At 48.3% G+C, this 16,051-nt stretch overlaps 1 protein-coding gene across 2 annotated transcripts in view; it reads right to left on the reverse strand.

Annotated features, from left to right (window-relative positions):
- The window catches only part of ADAM33 (ADAM metallopeptidase domain 33), a 97,345-nt gene that overhangs the window by 15,083 nt on the left and 66,211 nt on the right, over positions 1–16,051 (reverse strand). For both annotated transcript variants that reach the window (XM_081876728.1, XM_081876727.1), the window contains exons 11-18: positions 14,122–14,264; positions 11,738–11,915; positions 11,078–11,167; positions 10,320–10,515; positions 7,286–7,394; positions 4,199–4,403; positions 3,669–3,746; positions 3,000–3,108 (exon numbers count right to left, since the gene is read on the reverse strand). In XM_081876728.1, the coding sequence (XP_081732854.1) occupies positions 3,000–3,108; positions 3,669–3,746; positions 4,199–4,403; positions 7,286–7,394; positions 10,320–10,515; positions 11,078–11,167; positions 11,738–11,915; positions 14,122–14,264 (1,108 nt within the window). The remainder of the gene's footprint in view (positions 1–2,999; positions 3,109–3,668; positions 3,747–4,198; positions 4,404–7,285; positions 7,395–10,319; positions 10,516–11,077; positions 11,168–11,737; positions 11,916–14,121; positions 14,265–16,051) is intronic.

The following is a 16,051-nucleotide window of genomic DNA, read 5'->3' on the forward strand; positions in this document are numbered from 1 at the left end:
TGGACTGAGCTGGTGGGAGTTGTTGTTCAAAACATCTGGAGAGCCCCCCAGTTGGTAAAGGCTGGTTTAGCAGCATAACACGACATCTAAAACTAGTGGCCTCCACCAGCTCAAAATTAAATTTGTTGGTTTCACTTGTCAACTGATTCACAAACTGATATAGCTCATTTGCACCAAATTTTAATAATCTGGCTTTCCCCCCCAAAAAAATATTGATCCAGGGGTGTGGGGGTGTGTTTCATTACTGGAAAGAATGCAAAATAACCATTTAATAACCTCTCATGGTTAGAAGGGTTTTCCTTTTCCCATAAAAACATCAGAACCAGCACAGCCTAATAAAATTAAACAAGGACACCCTGGATTCTCAGATTCATGCTTAAAGGAGAGGCATGTGGAGGAAAACCCCCACCTTGGGGCTTTTTGCCCTTACAGGAAACAAGGGGGTTGGAAGTACAGAAGCCCATCATTTTGCAACAGCATGGGATATATTGAAGAGGCTGATGTTCATTTTTATAAATAGGCCATAAAACACAGCAGAAGTATTTTTAAAAAAATCTGTGCTCCATCACTCTAACAGGCAAATTACAATTTATAGCCACATTGCACCGGCCAAAATTAATTTACCAATTCCTTCCCTCTCTATAACCAGGCATCACAAGCTATCGTTGTACTATATGTCAATATTTCACTATTTCTTTCTCGAGGAAAATCTCCAAGAAACCAGAACACGGGGCGGTTCTTCCCAATGACTGTGGTGTGGCATGAAGAGGAGGAGACTTTTGCAGCCAGAGGGCCAGATTGCCTTCTGGGGAGCTTTCCAGGGGCCAGAAGCAAAGGTAGAAGGAGCAACTCATTTACATTTGGGCTTTGCCAAGGAGGCTGGTTTTCACTTTCACGAACAGAGCCCTCCCTGTTCTCCATTCAGGCAAGCAAATCATAGAATTGCAGAGTTGGAAGGAACCCTGAGAGTCATCATGCAAGAATCTCAACTAAAGCATCCGAGAGAGATGGCCATCGCACCTCTGCTTAAAAACCTTCAAGGAAGGAGAGTCCACAACCTCCGGCACGGTCAAACAGCAGAAAGTTTTTCCTGATGTTTAATTGGAACTTGGCCTTCTCTGCAGTGGCCCCCTGTCTGTGGAATGCTCTCCCCAGGGAAGTTTGCCTGGCGCCTTCATTACACACCTTTAGGTGCCAGGCAAAAACATCCCTTTATAACCAGGGCTTTGCTTGACCTAATTGACATCCTTCTTGTTGTTGTTGTTTAGTCATTTAGTCGTGTCCGACTCTTGGTGACCCCCTGGACCAGAGCACGCCAGGCACTCCTGTCTTCCACTGCCTCCCGCAGTTTGGTCAAACTCATGCTGGTAGCTTTGAGAACACTATCCAACCATCTCGTCCTCTGTCGTCCCCTTCTCCTTGTGCCCTCCATCTTGCCCAACATCAGGGTCTTTTCTAGGGAGTCTTCTCTTCTCATGAGGTGGCCAAAGTATTATGTGGCTATTTGCTGGGCTGTGTGTGTTATTGGCTTGTTGTTTTTATTCTGATTATATATGTTGTGATCTTTTCTTTGAACTGTCCTGAGACCTCTGGGTATAGGATGGTATATAAACCTAATAATAATAATAATAATAATAATAATAATAATAATAATAATAATACAGTGGATGCTCGGGTTGCGAACGTGATCCGTGCGGGAAGCACGTTCACAAACCGCAGCGTTCGCAACCCGCAGCGGTGCATCTGCGCAGGTTGCAATTTGGTGCTTCTACATATGCGCAAGCGCTGAAACCTGGAAGTAACCTGTTCCGGTACTTCCGGGTTCCGCGCAGTGCGCAACCCGAAATCACACAACCCAAAGCATCTGTAACCCGAGGTATGACTGTAATAATAATAAAGGTCACTTGAAGCCATTGGTTTATTCCTAGCATTTGGAGTAGGGGAAAACAAACTTGTTCCCTCTCCTTTGTGACAGCCTTTGAGATATTTGAAGATGGCTCTCATATCTCCTCTCAATGTCCTCTTTTCCAGGCTAAACATACCCAACTTCCTCAACCCTTCCTCATTAAGCTTAGCTTCCAGACCCTTGATCTGTAGAGTTAAAAGGGACCCCGAGGGTCATCCAGTCCAACCCCCTGCAATGCAGGAATCTCAGCTCAAGCATCCATGACAGATGGCCAGCCAACCTCTGCTCAAAAAATACCTCCAAGGAAGGAGAGTCCACCATCTTCTGAGGGAGACCGTTCCACAGTTGAACAGCTCTTACGGTCAGAAAACTACTCTATTCCAAACTTAAAAATGGAAAGCGTAATGCTGGTTGTCAACAAAAGAGGTTTAAAGACTCTCAAGGCAAATCTTTAAAAATGTAGTATAAAAACCAACAATTGGGAAACACTGGCCTGCGAGAGCTCCATTTGGAGAACAACCTTTACCAAAGGTGTCATGGGCTTTGAAGACACTCGAACTCAGGACACAAGGGAGAAACATGCTAAGAGGAAGGCACGCTTGGCAAATCCACACCATGATCGACTCCCACCCGGGAACCAATGTCCCCACTGTGGAAGGACGCGTGGATCCAGAATTGGCCTCCCCAGTCACTTACAGACTCATTGTTAAAACCGTGTTTATGGAAGACAATCTTACTCGGCTACGAGGGATCGCCAAAGAAGAGAGTTTTTCCTGATGTTTAGTCAGATTCTCCTTCCTTGCCATTTGAATCCATTCATTCTCGTCTTCGGAGAGGCATTGTCAGATATCAAGGACCCATCCCAGCCAGGAAAGCACACTCCAGAAGGGTGCGACTGGGGAGGGTGTGTGTGGCCTGGAAGAGACCCGAGGGCCACGTAAAGAGGACTGGAGGTCCACATGCAGTCCCCGATGCCTGTGGTTCTCCACTCCTGGGGCTCTCAATGTCTCTGGCTTCCAGAGCATTGCACCCTTTGGATTAGCAGTAGCAGGGACGGGGACAAAACACACACACAGCGCATCCCGGGACTCACTATCGTGTTGCACGGGGCCACTATCAACGCTGCCTCCCAGACCCGCCTTCTCGCAGAATGGAGGAGCCCACCCTGCGTCACAGTGGCAGTTCCGGTTGCTGTTGCAGACCTGGAAGAGATTTGCGGAGTGAGGCTCAAGCTTGCCAAAGCACTGTTTGCAGGCACCCCCCCCCCCAAAAAAAAACAACCCCACACCAAGATGCACTCAACTTAAAATGAAGAGAGCCTATCAGGTAGGACAAGTCTATGCTGGGTCAGACTTGGCTTTCCAGCTGTTTTGGGACTACAATTCCCATCATTCCTGACCACCGGTCCTGTTAGCTAGGGATGATGGGAGTTGTAGTCCCAAAACAGCTGGAGGGACAAGTTTGGCCATCACTGGACTAGCATCATGTCCTCACAGCGGTCAAGCAGATTCCTCTGGGAAATCGCCCCTCCGCGCCCGTGCGGTTTCCATAAACAAGTACAGTATTCGAATTCTGCTCAAGGTGCAATTGCGAGCCCTTAATGTTCAGGCAGAATGATCTCCTGACCCAGCCAAAAATGAATAAATGATGCCTTGGAGGGGATGCCTAGTTCCCACTGGTGTATTTTTGTTGTTTTTCTTCAACACCCCTTAGCTAGAGCCCTTTCCCAGAACAGGAGCTAAGACGGCAGCTGGTGACTCACCCCGTGGCCGTGGCATTTCGAGGTGCACTTGTCCAGGTCATAAAAAGAGGCGTTGAGGCAGCGCTGGTCCTTGCACACCTGCAATCAGAACGGCCTCCGAGTCAGACAGGCTTGCAATGCCCCAATGGTTCAACACCGCCATTTTATTATTTTATTTTATTTTAAATATATTTATATCTTTTATATTAATCCAAATCTCCATTATGTCCACAGTTCTTCGTTACATTACAAGTGTTATTCCAATTCCACTAACGATTTTAACTGTTTACAATGGTTTTTAAGATAAATTATATTTTTAAAAAATCCCCATTCCTTATTAAAGTCTCGGTCTTCCTGATCAATTTAATTTAATTTAATTATTTAGACCCCTCCCATCTGGCTGGGTTGCCCCAGCCACTCTGGCGGCTCCTAACACATTAAAAAAACCATAATAAAACATCAAACTTTATGCAGCAGCCTTTTGATATTGCGTTATAAAGCACACCCTCTGGGTTTGGGTGCCTCTGTCGTTTCTCCCGGGAAACCCTCACCATTCCATCTCCGCACTTGGTCCCCGTCATCACCAGCCCCGGGTCGGACATGTCTCCCTCGTCATCCTTGGTGGCGTAAACCAGTGCCCCCCGACACTTGATCTCCTGCCCGTTAAAGCGAATGGTGGTGTCCATGGAAACGGTGTTGGTCCCTTTGGGCTTGGCAGCCGAGCTCTGGCACTGGATCTTCCCGCACTTGGCATCTCTAGAAGAAACGAGAACTTCGGAGCTCGGAGAGGATCTGAAGCCTAGCCGCTCCAAATAATAATAACAATAATTTATTATTTATACCCAGCTAATCTGGCTGGGCTTCCCCAGCCACTCTGGGCGGATTCCAACAAAACATTAAAATACAGTGGTACCTTGGGTTAAGAACTTAATTCGTTCTGGAGGTCCGTTCTTAACCTGAAACTGTTCTTAACCTGAAGCACTTTTTTAGCTAATGGGGCCTCCTGCTGCTGCCGCCGCCACCGCACGATTTCTGTTTTCATCCTGAAGCAAAGTTCTTTACACGAGATACTATTTCTGGGTTAGCGGAGTCTGTAACCTGAAGCGTATGTAACCTGAAGCATCTGTAACCTGAAGCGTCTGTAACCTGAAGCATCTGTAACCTGAAGGGTATGTAACCCGAGGTACCACTGTACAATAATTCATCAGATAGTAAAAGCTTCCCTAAACTGGGCTGCCTTCAGATGTCTTCTAAAAGACGGATAGTTGTTAATTTCTTTGAAATCTGACGGGAGGGCGTTCCACAGGGCGGGTGCCACCACCGAGAAGGCCCTCTGCCCAGTTCCCTGTAACTTGGCTTCTCGCAGTGAGGGAACCGCCAGAAGACCCTCGGTGCTGGACCTCAGTGTCCAGGCAGATCAATGGGAGTGCTCCTTCAGATATACTGGACCGAGGCCGTTTAGGGCTTTAAAGCTCAGCACCAACACTTTGAATTGTGCTCAGAAAAGTATTGGGAGCCAGTGTAGGTCTTTCAAGACCGGTGTTATATGGTCTCGCCGGCCGCTCCTAGTCACGAATCTAGCTGCCGTGACTTCTGGATTAATTGCAGTTTCCGGGTCACCTTCAAAGGTAGCCCCACGTAGAGCGCATTGCAGTAGTCCAAGCGGGAGATAACCAGAGCATGCACCACTCTGGCGAGACAGAGCACAGACAGGGAGGGTCTCAGCCTGCATACCAGATGGAGCTGGTAGACAGCTGCCCTGGACACAGAATTGACCTGCGCCTCCATGGACAGCTGTGAGTCAAGAATGACTCCCAGGCTGCACACCTGGTCCTTCAGGGGCACAGTTGCCCCATTCTGGAAGTAAGAAGGTAAGAGCAGAGTTGCTGGATCAGACCAAGGGACCATTAGGTCCAGCATCCTCCTCTCACAGTGCCCAACCAGATGCCCTTGGGAAACCCGCAATCAGGATTCGAACACAAGACCACCTCTCCCATCTTGTGGTTTCTACCACTGGGTATTCAGAAGCATTGCTGCCTCCAACTCTGAAGGCAGATGTAGAACTACCCTGGCTAGTAGCCACCCACAGCCCTCCCCTCCATGAATTTGCCTAACTGGAGGCCATCCCTGTCTCCTGTAGCAGGGAGTTCCATAGTTTAACTATTGTGCTGCATCCTTTTATCTGTTCTGAATTTTTATCTGTTTTCCTTTTATCTGTTCTGAATCCTTTTATCTGTTCTGAATCCACCATTCAGCTTCACTGAATGCCCTTGACTTCTGGTGCTATGAGATAGAAAGAGAGAAAACGTTTCCCTGCCCACTTTCTTCACCCTGTGTAAAATTTTATGAACTTCCTCACCTCTTCCTCGCCTTTTCTCTAAACTCAGAAGTCCCAAATGCTACAACCTTTCTTCATGGGGGGAATCACTCCCATGGGTGCAGCCAGGGGTGGGGGGGACAGCTGTCCCCCCCCCCAAAAAATCAAGCAAATAAATATAAATACTTAACTAAAAGTAGAAATAATCAGAATATTTGAAACGGAAATGCTTGCTGAAGTCACTTGGATGATGTTGGGGCACATTCTCGTGACACAAATGACAAGACGGCTGAGCGATAGACAGTGCCAGACAGATGAGGAGGACAGGTTGGGGTCCTGTAGCCCCCTTAACGTAAATCCTGGTCACACCATCCCCTTGATGGAACTGCCCTGGTAACTTCATCTGAAGTGTGGGATACAGCTATTTTGGCTTAGATTACCGTATTTTTCACTCTATAGGACGCAGCGGACCATAGGATGCACCAGACCATAGGAGGGGGAGAACAGGGGGAAACAATTCTCCCCCTCTCTGCTCAGCGCCCCTTCAGCGAAGCGGCAGGAGAAACGGAGCCCCTTCCATTTCTCCTCCCGCTTCGCTGAAGGGGCGCTGTGCAGAGAGGGAAAACTGTGCAGCGCCTCTCCAGCGAAGCGAAGCCTGGAGAGCAAGTGTGCACCGACCGCTCTCGCTCTCCAGGCTTCAGGTGGCTATCCGCAAGCCTTCGGAGCACAGCGGACTTCCCGCTGCACTCCGGGGGCTTCAGGCAGCTTCAGCGAAAGCAATGTGAAGCCTCCGGGGCGCGGGGGGAGCTCTCCCTCTGCACTTCGGAGGCTTCACGTTGCTATCGCTGAAGCCAAGAAGCCTGCATTCGTTCCATAAGACACACACACATTTCCCCTTAATTTTTGAAGGGGGAAAAGTGTGTCTTATAGAGCGAAAAATACGGTAGATCAGGGATAGCCAAGTTAGCTCTTTCCAGACGAACTTGGACTCCAGTTCCCATCAGCTCCATCCAAAATGGCCAGTGCTCAGGGATGATGATAGAAGTTGCTGTTCAACAACATCTGGCTTCTTCTGGGATTAGATGGACAGGGTGTGGGATTCTGAGAACTGCCCTTTCCACGGGGATTTAGGGTAGCATCTCAACACCCGGGGTGGCCAATCTTGACGTTGCCAGACCACAATCCCATCATCCCTGATTGCGGGCCATGTTGGGTGCTTTTAAGGGAGACCAACAAGATCTGGAGGTCGCCAGAGTTCACCTTTGGTCAACTAGACAAGCCCAGAGTCTGCATATCGTGGTGCCTCCAGACCAGCACCCACCTCCACGCACACTTGACGTAGTTGCCGTGGCGGTCCTTGCCGCAGTTGCCGTACATGTCGCCCGCCCGGTTGACATCCCGGAAGCAAGCGTCAGGAGCCGGCCAGGCACCTGTAGGTGGAAGCAGAGTTGAAGTGAGCTCAAGGAGATGGGGCCACCAAAAGGCACATCTCTCCATTCGCAAGCAACTCCCACAGCCAGTTGCCCAGGAACGTACAAAGACAAGGAAAATTTCTGACCATCCGGTATTTAGAGAGAAACTTTGGAACCCAGCCTCTTGAATAATGGCGTTGTCTCAAGTGACTCTCAACTCTCCGGTCTCTCCCATTTCCCCATTCATCATCAACATCATCTCATCTACGAGTGACACTACATGCCTTTCAGCTCTTTGCTCTCCTACTTTCAAAGCCCGCCGGGTTCTGGGAGAGGGTGTGTGTGCCTGGAATGCTTTCTAATTTATTTATTTATTATACTTTTCAAATATATGCATTTCACCGATTCTGCAATCATTTTGACATTTCAAATCTTGACTTCCTTCCCCCTTTCTGCAGTTTCTTAAATTTATTGAATATCTTCTGCATATCCAGATTCGCTTAACTTACTTGTTTTGTTTTTTAAAAAATATTTTTATTGCTCAATTTCCACATAACAAATTATCAAACCCTGTAATCACATACATTATTTTTTCTCACAAAGCCAGCATGACAACACCCAAACTGCAACTCCCAAACTCTCCAGAGGATGGTGCTTGTTCCTTAGCTAAAATAAAATATGTGGACAGTCAGTTCCAACAATCTGGTGCCCATAAATACTGTGGCGTGTTCAAGGTGTTGTTGAAGTGTTGAACTACTCGGAAGGTGCTTAGCTGAAAGACTAACCACTGCAGTATAATCTGCAAAATCACTTAAGATTACTATCGGGGGAGATTCTGCTCCTTGTACCTCAAGCTGTGGAATAGGTGTCTATCTGTATAACGTGCATATGTTATACAGTGGTACCTCTGGTTGTGAACGGGATCTGTTCCGGAGGCCTGTTCGCAACATGAAAAGCACGCAACCTGAAGTGCCGTATCTGTGCAGGTGCGCGGCACGATTTGGTGCTTGTGCGCATGCGCGAAGCAAGATTTAGCACTTCTGCGCATTTGCGAGTGGCAAAACCCAGAAGTAACCCTTTACAGTACTCCCAGGATGCAACCTGAAAAAACGTAACATGAAGCAAATGTAACATGAGGTATGACTGTACACATAATAATATATGTTGTTGGCACCCATATGTCTCAAGAAGCAATGGAGTGCGCCTCTGAGGGTGACGTCAAACTGCTGTGTTAGCAGTGCCAAAGTGACCTCTCTGGGGAACAAGCCTGGGTAGTAAAAAGGTAAAGGTAAAGGACCCCTGGACAATTAAGTCCAGTCAAAGGCAACTATGGGGTTGCGGCACTCATCTCGCTTTCAGGGCAAGGGAGCCGGCATTTGTCCACAGACAGCTTTCTGGGTCATGTGGACAGCAGGACTAAACCACTTCTGGTGCAACGGAACACCGTGATGGAAACCAGAGCGCACAGAAACGCCGTTTACCTTCCCGCCGCAATGGTACCTATTTATCTACTTGCACTTTGATGTGCTTTCGAACTGCTAGGTTGGCAGGAGCTGGGACCGAGCAACGGGAGCTCACCCCGTCATGGGGCTTCGAACCGCCGACCTTCTGATCGGCAAGCCCAAGAGGCTCAGTGGTTAGACCACAGTGCCACCTGCGTCCCAAGAGCAAGCCTGGGAAGTATGGCCCAAAGGAAAGCAGAGAAGGCAATTGGCGCAGGAGCTGCCAGAAAGAGATATACAAGGCGCCATCCAACTGTCTTAGGGACAGAGTGGATTTGTTTAGAGTTTGCTCCTTACTTTTTCTTCTTCTGAAGATATCCCGCAAATTTAGGGCCAGAGCTTTCCTTCTCCTAGATAGGCTTCCTTCCCAGGTATACGAGCCCCACCTGGGAATCACTTCCCCCTACATCACGTGCAGACACCGCCTTCTTGACCATTGGCCCCACTCTTGGTCTCATCCACTCAACAGGCCAGAGCCTGTCTTTGCATGCAGGGTTCCTAACTCAAAAGGGTTTGCAACCCACTGGCTCCCCTCACCTGGTTTAACCGGCCAGTCGAAGCCATTCCCAGGGTGTGGCCCCTATTGCATGCTGACAGCTTCTAAAAGCCACAGGTGAGAGCTGAGTTCAGAGTGGGGACCAAAGGTGGACAAACTACCCCAGAGGTAGCGTGACATGCCCCCGACCAGAGGTACTACCCCTCCCTTAACATCCCTGAAGGAGCGTCTCTACCCCCATCGTTCAGCCAGGACCCTAAGGTCCAGCTCCGAGAGCCTTGTAGCAGTTCCCTCCCTGTGAGAAGAAAGTTTCAGAGAACCAGGCAGAGGGCCTTCTCAGTAGTGGCTCCCGCACTGTGGAATGCCCTCCCACCAGATGTCAAGGAAATAAACAGCTATCTGACTTTTGGAAGACATCTGAAGGCAGCCCTGTTTAGGGAAGTTTAGGGAAGTGAACATGATTTGAGTTTCTACTGAATTGAGGCTGCATTTCAATGTTGTATTTTAATCTTGTTTTTAAGTTGTATTTTAATCAATTGTTTTTATACCTGGTATTAGCTGCCCTGAGCCCAGTCTTGGCTGGAGGAGCAGGGTATAAATAAAATTTAATAACAATAATAATGATGATGATGATGATGATGATGCTTGATGTTTTATAGTGTTTTTTCTATTTTGTTGGGAGCCTCCCAGAGTGGCTGGGGAAACCCAGCCAGATGGGCAGGGTATAAATTATTATTATTATTATTATTATTATTACCCATACATATAAAAAAGAGATCATTGTATTTGTAGCAGAACTGGGGCTTATTTTATAAATAATAATAAACTTGCTTCTCAAGATCAAGGAGGGCGTTAGAAAAGGAATCTGTGCAGGTGAGCTTGGCATCACGATTCTCAGAAAATTCCACCCCTGTGTAGAAAAGGTGGGGCAGGGGAGGCACTCACCTGGACCCCACAGCTGGATGCATTGCTGTTCGTGGGTCAAGCACATGCCGTTGTTGCAGTAAGCCTCCCCGTAGGAGCACATTGAGCCATCCAGGAGGTAGACGTTGCTGGGGCAATAGGGGGAAGCCCCTGTGCAGTATTCAGGCAGGTCGCAGGATCCGGCCGGCTCTCGGCACATGGTCCCAGCTGTCTTGAGCTACAGAACAGATGAAGACAAGAGGGAGAGTTATTGAGCAGTTAAGCTGGATGGCTTTTAAGTTGACGTATTTAGCATCCAAGTCCATCTTGCGTTCAGGCCGAGGGAGCTGGCGTTTGTCCACAGACAGCTTTCCGGGTCATGTGGCCAGCAGGACTAAACCACTTCTGGCGCAATGGGACACCGTGACAGAAAGCAGAGCGCACAAAAATGCCGTTTACCATCCTGCGGAGCGGTACCTATTTATCTACTTGCACTGGTGTGCTTTTGAACTGCTAGGTTGGCAGGAGCTGGGACAGAGCAATGGGAGCTCACCCCGTCGTGGGGATTCGAACCGCCAACCTTCCGATCAGCAAGCACAAGAGGCTCAGTGGTTTAGACCACAGCACCACCCAGTTGAAAAGCAATGGGTTGTGTTGTGGTTTTTCTACAGGTGTGTTTCTTTCTTTCTTCTCTCTCTCTCCCCTCGTTAGCCTGATAAAAAATCACAGAATTGGGGAGATGGAAGGGACCCCATCTGGTCCTGGAAATGGGGGAATCACAGCGAGATGGTTTGGAATACCTTGCAGCCTTCACAGCAGTCGCCGTGCGCACACTCGCTCCCGGCTTTCAGGGTGCAGTTTTGCGGGTTGCAGCAAGGGTTTGTGCATTCCTGGAAAGAGAGAGAGAAAAGAATGATCACCGCAATGATCACCTGGAATAGCCCCCTTAAAGCTGAGGCTCTCCGAGGGTGTGGCATGCCACACAGTTGTGGCAGCAGAGGTTGGCAAGCTTGAAGGGAAAATTCAAGGACAATCAAAGGAACATTTAAAGCCCTAAACAGCCTCGGTCCAGTATATCTGAAGGAGTGTCTCCACCCCCATCGTTCTGCCTGGACACTGAGGTCCAGCGCCGAGGGCCTTCTGGCGGTTCCCTTGCTGCGAGAAGCCAAGTTACAGGGAACCAGGCAGAGGGCCTTCTTGGTGGTGGCGCCCGCCCTGTGGAACACCCTCCCACCAGATGTCAAAGAGAAGAACAACTACCAGACTTTTAGAAGACATCTGAAGGCAGCCCTGTTTAGGGACTATGTTTAATAGACTACTGTATTTTAATATTCTGTTGGAAGCTGCCCAGAGTGGCTGGGGAAACCCAGCCAGATGGGTGGGGTATAAATAACAAATTATTATTATTATTTGGCCCCAGCACCTCTCAGTACAGAAATTCTGATGCCGCGAAGACATACCTCCACCTCCCCGCAATCGCATTCCTCGCCGTCCTCCAGGAATCCGTTGCCGCATTTCTTGCCCACCACAAGGTCCTTGGTGTCGGGCATGTTGAAAAGACACATGCCACCCCCTCGGTAGAAGTAGCTCTCCAGTTGCTTCCGACTGCAGGAACTGAAGACTTTCGGAAAGGGGTGGCTGCAGAGACACAGGCAAAGAGGAGCGACTGTCAATATTGATTAACTGAATTTCCATACCGCCTTTCTTCTATAGATCTCAGGAAGGTTCACAACTTAAAAACACAAGATGAAAACAAATAATAATAATAATAATAATAATAATAATAATAATAATAATAAGCAGAGGGGCGCTTGAGGCGTAACGGACTTTCAGATTGCAAAAAGCTGGCATCACTGGATCAAGTTCATGCATTTTGTTGAATTAGTTAAACTGTGCAGTTTTAACTGTGCCGTAAATTGTCACTGTTTTACTGTGTTATTAATTTCCGTGGTGGGACGTGCAAACTATATATATTGTTTATTTTATTTTAAATTGGTTAAAGATTGGAAATTCCTCATAGATTTTTTGGCATGAGAAAGAAAAAGAAATAATGATATCTGGATTTGAGGATTGAAGATAATGTTTGTTTACAGAAAGTGGCTTTGTTGGGTGTTAGATTTGATTGGACAAAGTGAATAGGTTTTTTTTAAGCAGACAGGTGAAGAATCGGAAGTTCTTCATTTTCCGAATCTTATTTTTCGATCTTTCTCTTTTAACCTCTTTCTACTCTATTTATCTCCCTCACCCCTTTTTGTGTTTTTATTGTATCTAGAGAAAAGTCTTGGTTTGGTTTTCTTAAAAACAGGGTGGCGATGTTAAGTTTTTGTCTCTAAAAACCTTAATAAAATTTATTTTAAAAAATGAATAATGCTTTAAATAAGGTAGGAAGGGCACAGGGGATGAGTCTCTGGAACCGTAAAGTTTGGAACCCACTGCTCTAACCACTACACCCCACTGCCTCGCCCTCAGTCTCCTGGGATGGCGCTCTACCACGGAGCCAGGGCTTCTGCCCAAATGTGTGGCTTGTCCCTAGAGAAGCCTTGTCCCACTGCACCCCTCCAGCCCAGAACCCTCTCTCCAAAACCGACTTCCTCCGTGTGATTTATTTCGGTGCCCTGAATTGCCTTGAAATCCGAGCCCCGTGGTCTCCTTGACATTTCTCCTTCCCCCTCGACAACGGCTCTTTTGTGCGGCAGCCGATCCCGCCGCCAACGTCGGCGGCACAGACACAAGCACTGGGGCCCCCAAACCCTCCGTGTCTTTAAGTCTATAAACAGTCTCGTGCCGAGTGCTTTCCGGAGAGGAGAAAGGCTTCACTGTTTTGTGCCGGCTCCTCTCAACACGTCCGACAGACACGGAACAAGACCCTTGTTTCCCAACATGTGGCTTGCTTCCGAAAGACAACTGCACTCGATTGCCCCCCCTTCTCTCGCCATTGTACATCTGTCTCCATTTTTCCATCCTTGCTGGCTGCAAGAAAACCGGATTTAATTTCTGGGGCTGGTAGTGCCATGCCCCTGGCTCCTGGGGTTCTGGATGGCAGCAGGGAAAATAAAGAAAGGGAAACACAATTCCCAGGGTGGGTTAACAGTCAATCCCTCTCCACAGGGAACTCTGGGAATTGTAGCTCTGAGAGGGGAATAGGGGGTTCTCCTAACAACTTTCAGCACTCTTAACAAATTATAGTTCCCAGTTGGGCGGAAGCAATGGCTGTTTAAAGTGGGCATCTAATTAAAAGACGCCTGCTTCTTGGCAGAAAAGCAATGACAAACCTAGACAGCATCTTAAAAAGCAGAGACATCACCTTGCCAACAAAGGCCCGTATAGTTAAAGCTATGGTTTTCCCAGTAGTGATGTATGGAAGTGAGAGCTGGACCATAAAGAAGGCTGGTCGCCAAAGAATTGATGCTTTTGAATTCTGATGCTGGAGGAGACTCTTGAGAGTCCCATGGACTGCAAGAAGAACAAACTGATCCATTCTGAAGGAAATCAGCCCTCAGTGCTCACTGGAAGGACGGATCCTGAAGCTGAGGCTCCAAGACTTTGGCCACCTCATGAGAAGAGAAGACTCCCTGGAAAAGACCCTGATTTTGGGAAAGATGGAGGGCACAAGGAGAAGGGGACGACAGAGGACGAGATGGTTGGATAGTGTTCTCGAAGCTACCAGCATGAGTTTGACCAAACTGCGGGAGGCAGTGGAAGACAGGAGTGCCTGGTGTGCTCTGGTCCTTGGGTCACAAAGAGTCGGACACGACTAAACGACTAAGCAACAACAACACTGCCCAGTGTGTCACTGAGGCTTTGAGAAGCTCGTCTTTGGTTTCCCTGCCCCAAACCTTCTTACCCGGTAGCAGCAGCCATGACGCAGCCACCCTGGGACGCCGTGGCCTCAACGCAGCATCCCTCAGGGTCGTGGCTCATGCCGAAGTTGTGGCCGATTTCATGGGCCATGGTGGCGGCCGCTCCAATGGGCAGCTCTGAATGGTCCTGGGAGAGAGGATTGTGGTCATCATTTTCATTATCATCATCGCCTAATTCATCCCCTGCCCTCTGCCAGGAGGTCCCAGGGCTGTGACAATTCAATCAAAACTAAAACAGGTTACAATCCCAGGAATTTTTTGGTGGGGTCCCTGAAAACACACAGCGAGGGGAAAGAGGTAGGTCTTCAGCAGGGCCGGATTTAGGTTTGATGAGGCCCTAAGCTACTGAAGGTAATGGGACCCTTTATACGTCCAGCTGTCCTTTGCCATGAAACCAGTCCATGCAGAATGTAGGCACCCTATATATAGAAGTGAGCAAACTAGTGATATCTTAGGGAGCAGGCTAGCAGGCGGGGCCCATTACAGTCATACCTTTGGTTACAGATGCTTCAAGTTGCGTTTTTTCGCATTACGGACGTGCCGAAACCCAGAAGTACCGGAACGGGTTACCTCCGGGTTTCTGCAGCCGCACATGCGCAGAAGCACTAAATCGTGCTTTGCGCATGCACAGAAATGCCGAATCGCAACCCGCGTGTGCGCAGACGCGGCGCTGCGGGTTGCGAATGTGCCTCCCACACAGATCGCGTTCACAACCCAAGCATCCACTGTTCTTGCATAATAGGAGCCTACACAACACAAAACACTGTTGCTGTATGTAGGTTTTAGTTTATTTGTTTTTTATCTTATATTTTGGAGATGTACATCCAGGTTTTATTTCCTTTAAAAAAAATTAGGGGGGCCAAGAAACTAGGGCCCTAAGCTATAGCTTGTTTAGCGTATACATAAATCCGGCACTGGACTTCAGCATTCGCCGGAAGCTGTACAGCGAAGGAGCCGGGGCGCGGGACACACATGCAGGGGGAACCTCTTCAGGCTAAAGGAGAGGAGAACATCATAGAATCATAGATTGGGGCCCCCAAAGGTCATCCAGTCTAACCCCTTGAAATGCAAGCAAACCAGGGCCACATTTCAGGGGCTCGGGTTTGGCCGCAAAACCCCTTTTAGACAAACCAAACCAAATCTACCCTGTTCCTGCCCCTAAAACCCAACGATGCTTGTCGATATGTTCAGTGGACTCTCCTCCATTGGCGGTTTTTAAGCAGATGCTGGATGGATTCTTTAGCTTTGATTCTCGCATCGAAGCGGGTTGGACTAGATGACCTTTGCTGGTCCCTTCCAACCCTACAATTCAAAGATTCTCCAATATCTGGGGCCTTTTCCCTGCAGATATGGGATGGGAACCCCAAAGACACTGAGACCGGCGGCTAACTGAGGTTGCACCCGGCAGAACCCGACGCTTCCTTCCCCCAAGGCGAAGTGCCTCTTGCTCCCATGAACAAAGAGGATAATTTTGCGCAGTCAAAGGAGATGCTGTTGAGAAGCTTTCACCAACCAGATTGCCATCCTGTCGCTTGAAACTACAACTCCTGAAATATACTCAGAGTTGAGAGTGGATTTCATGCTCTTTATTATTCAACTCATAGTGGTGAGGAGGAATGGAAGTTCCCCCAGAATGTCTGCTTTATATACATTATTTACACAATGGGCCCCACGTGATTGGCTAATTCCGGGATTCTCCTGTAGGCCAATCAGATTGCGGATTCACTTCCACCTGGAGCTGGATTGGGTGGCTCTGGTGGACCAATCAGACTGCTGCATTTTGGATCCTATTCTTCTAGGACCAATCAGACTGCTGCATTCCGAATCCTATTGTTCTAGGACCAATCAGACTGCTGCATTCTGGATCCTATTGTTCTAGGACCAATCAGACTGCTGCATTCTGGATCCTATTGT

Source organism: Podarcis erhardii (genome assembly GCF_964252035.2).
Source record: "Podarcis erhardii genome assembly, chromosome: 9".
Taxonomy (NCBI): Eukaryota; Metazoa; Chordata; class Lepidosauria; order Squamata; family Lacertidae; genus Podarcis; species Podarcis erhardii.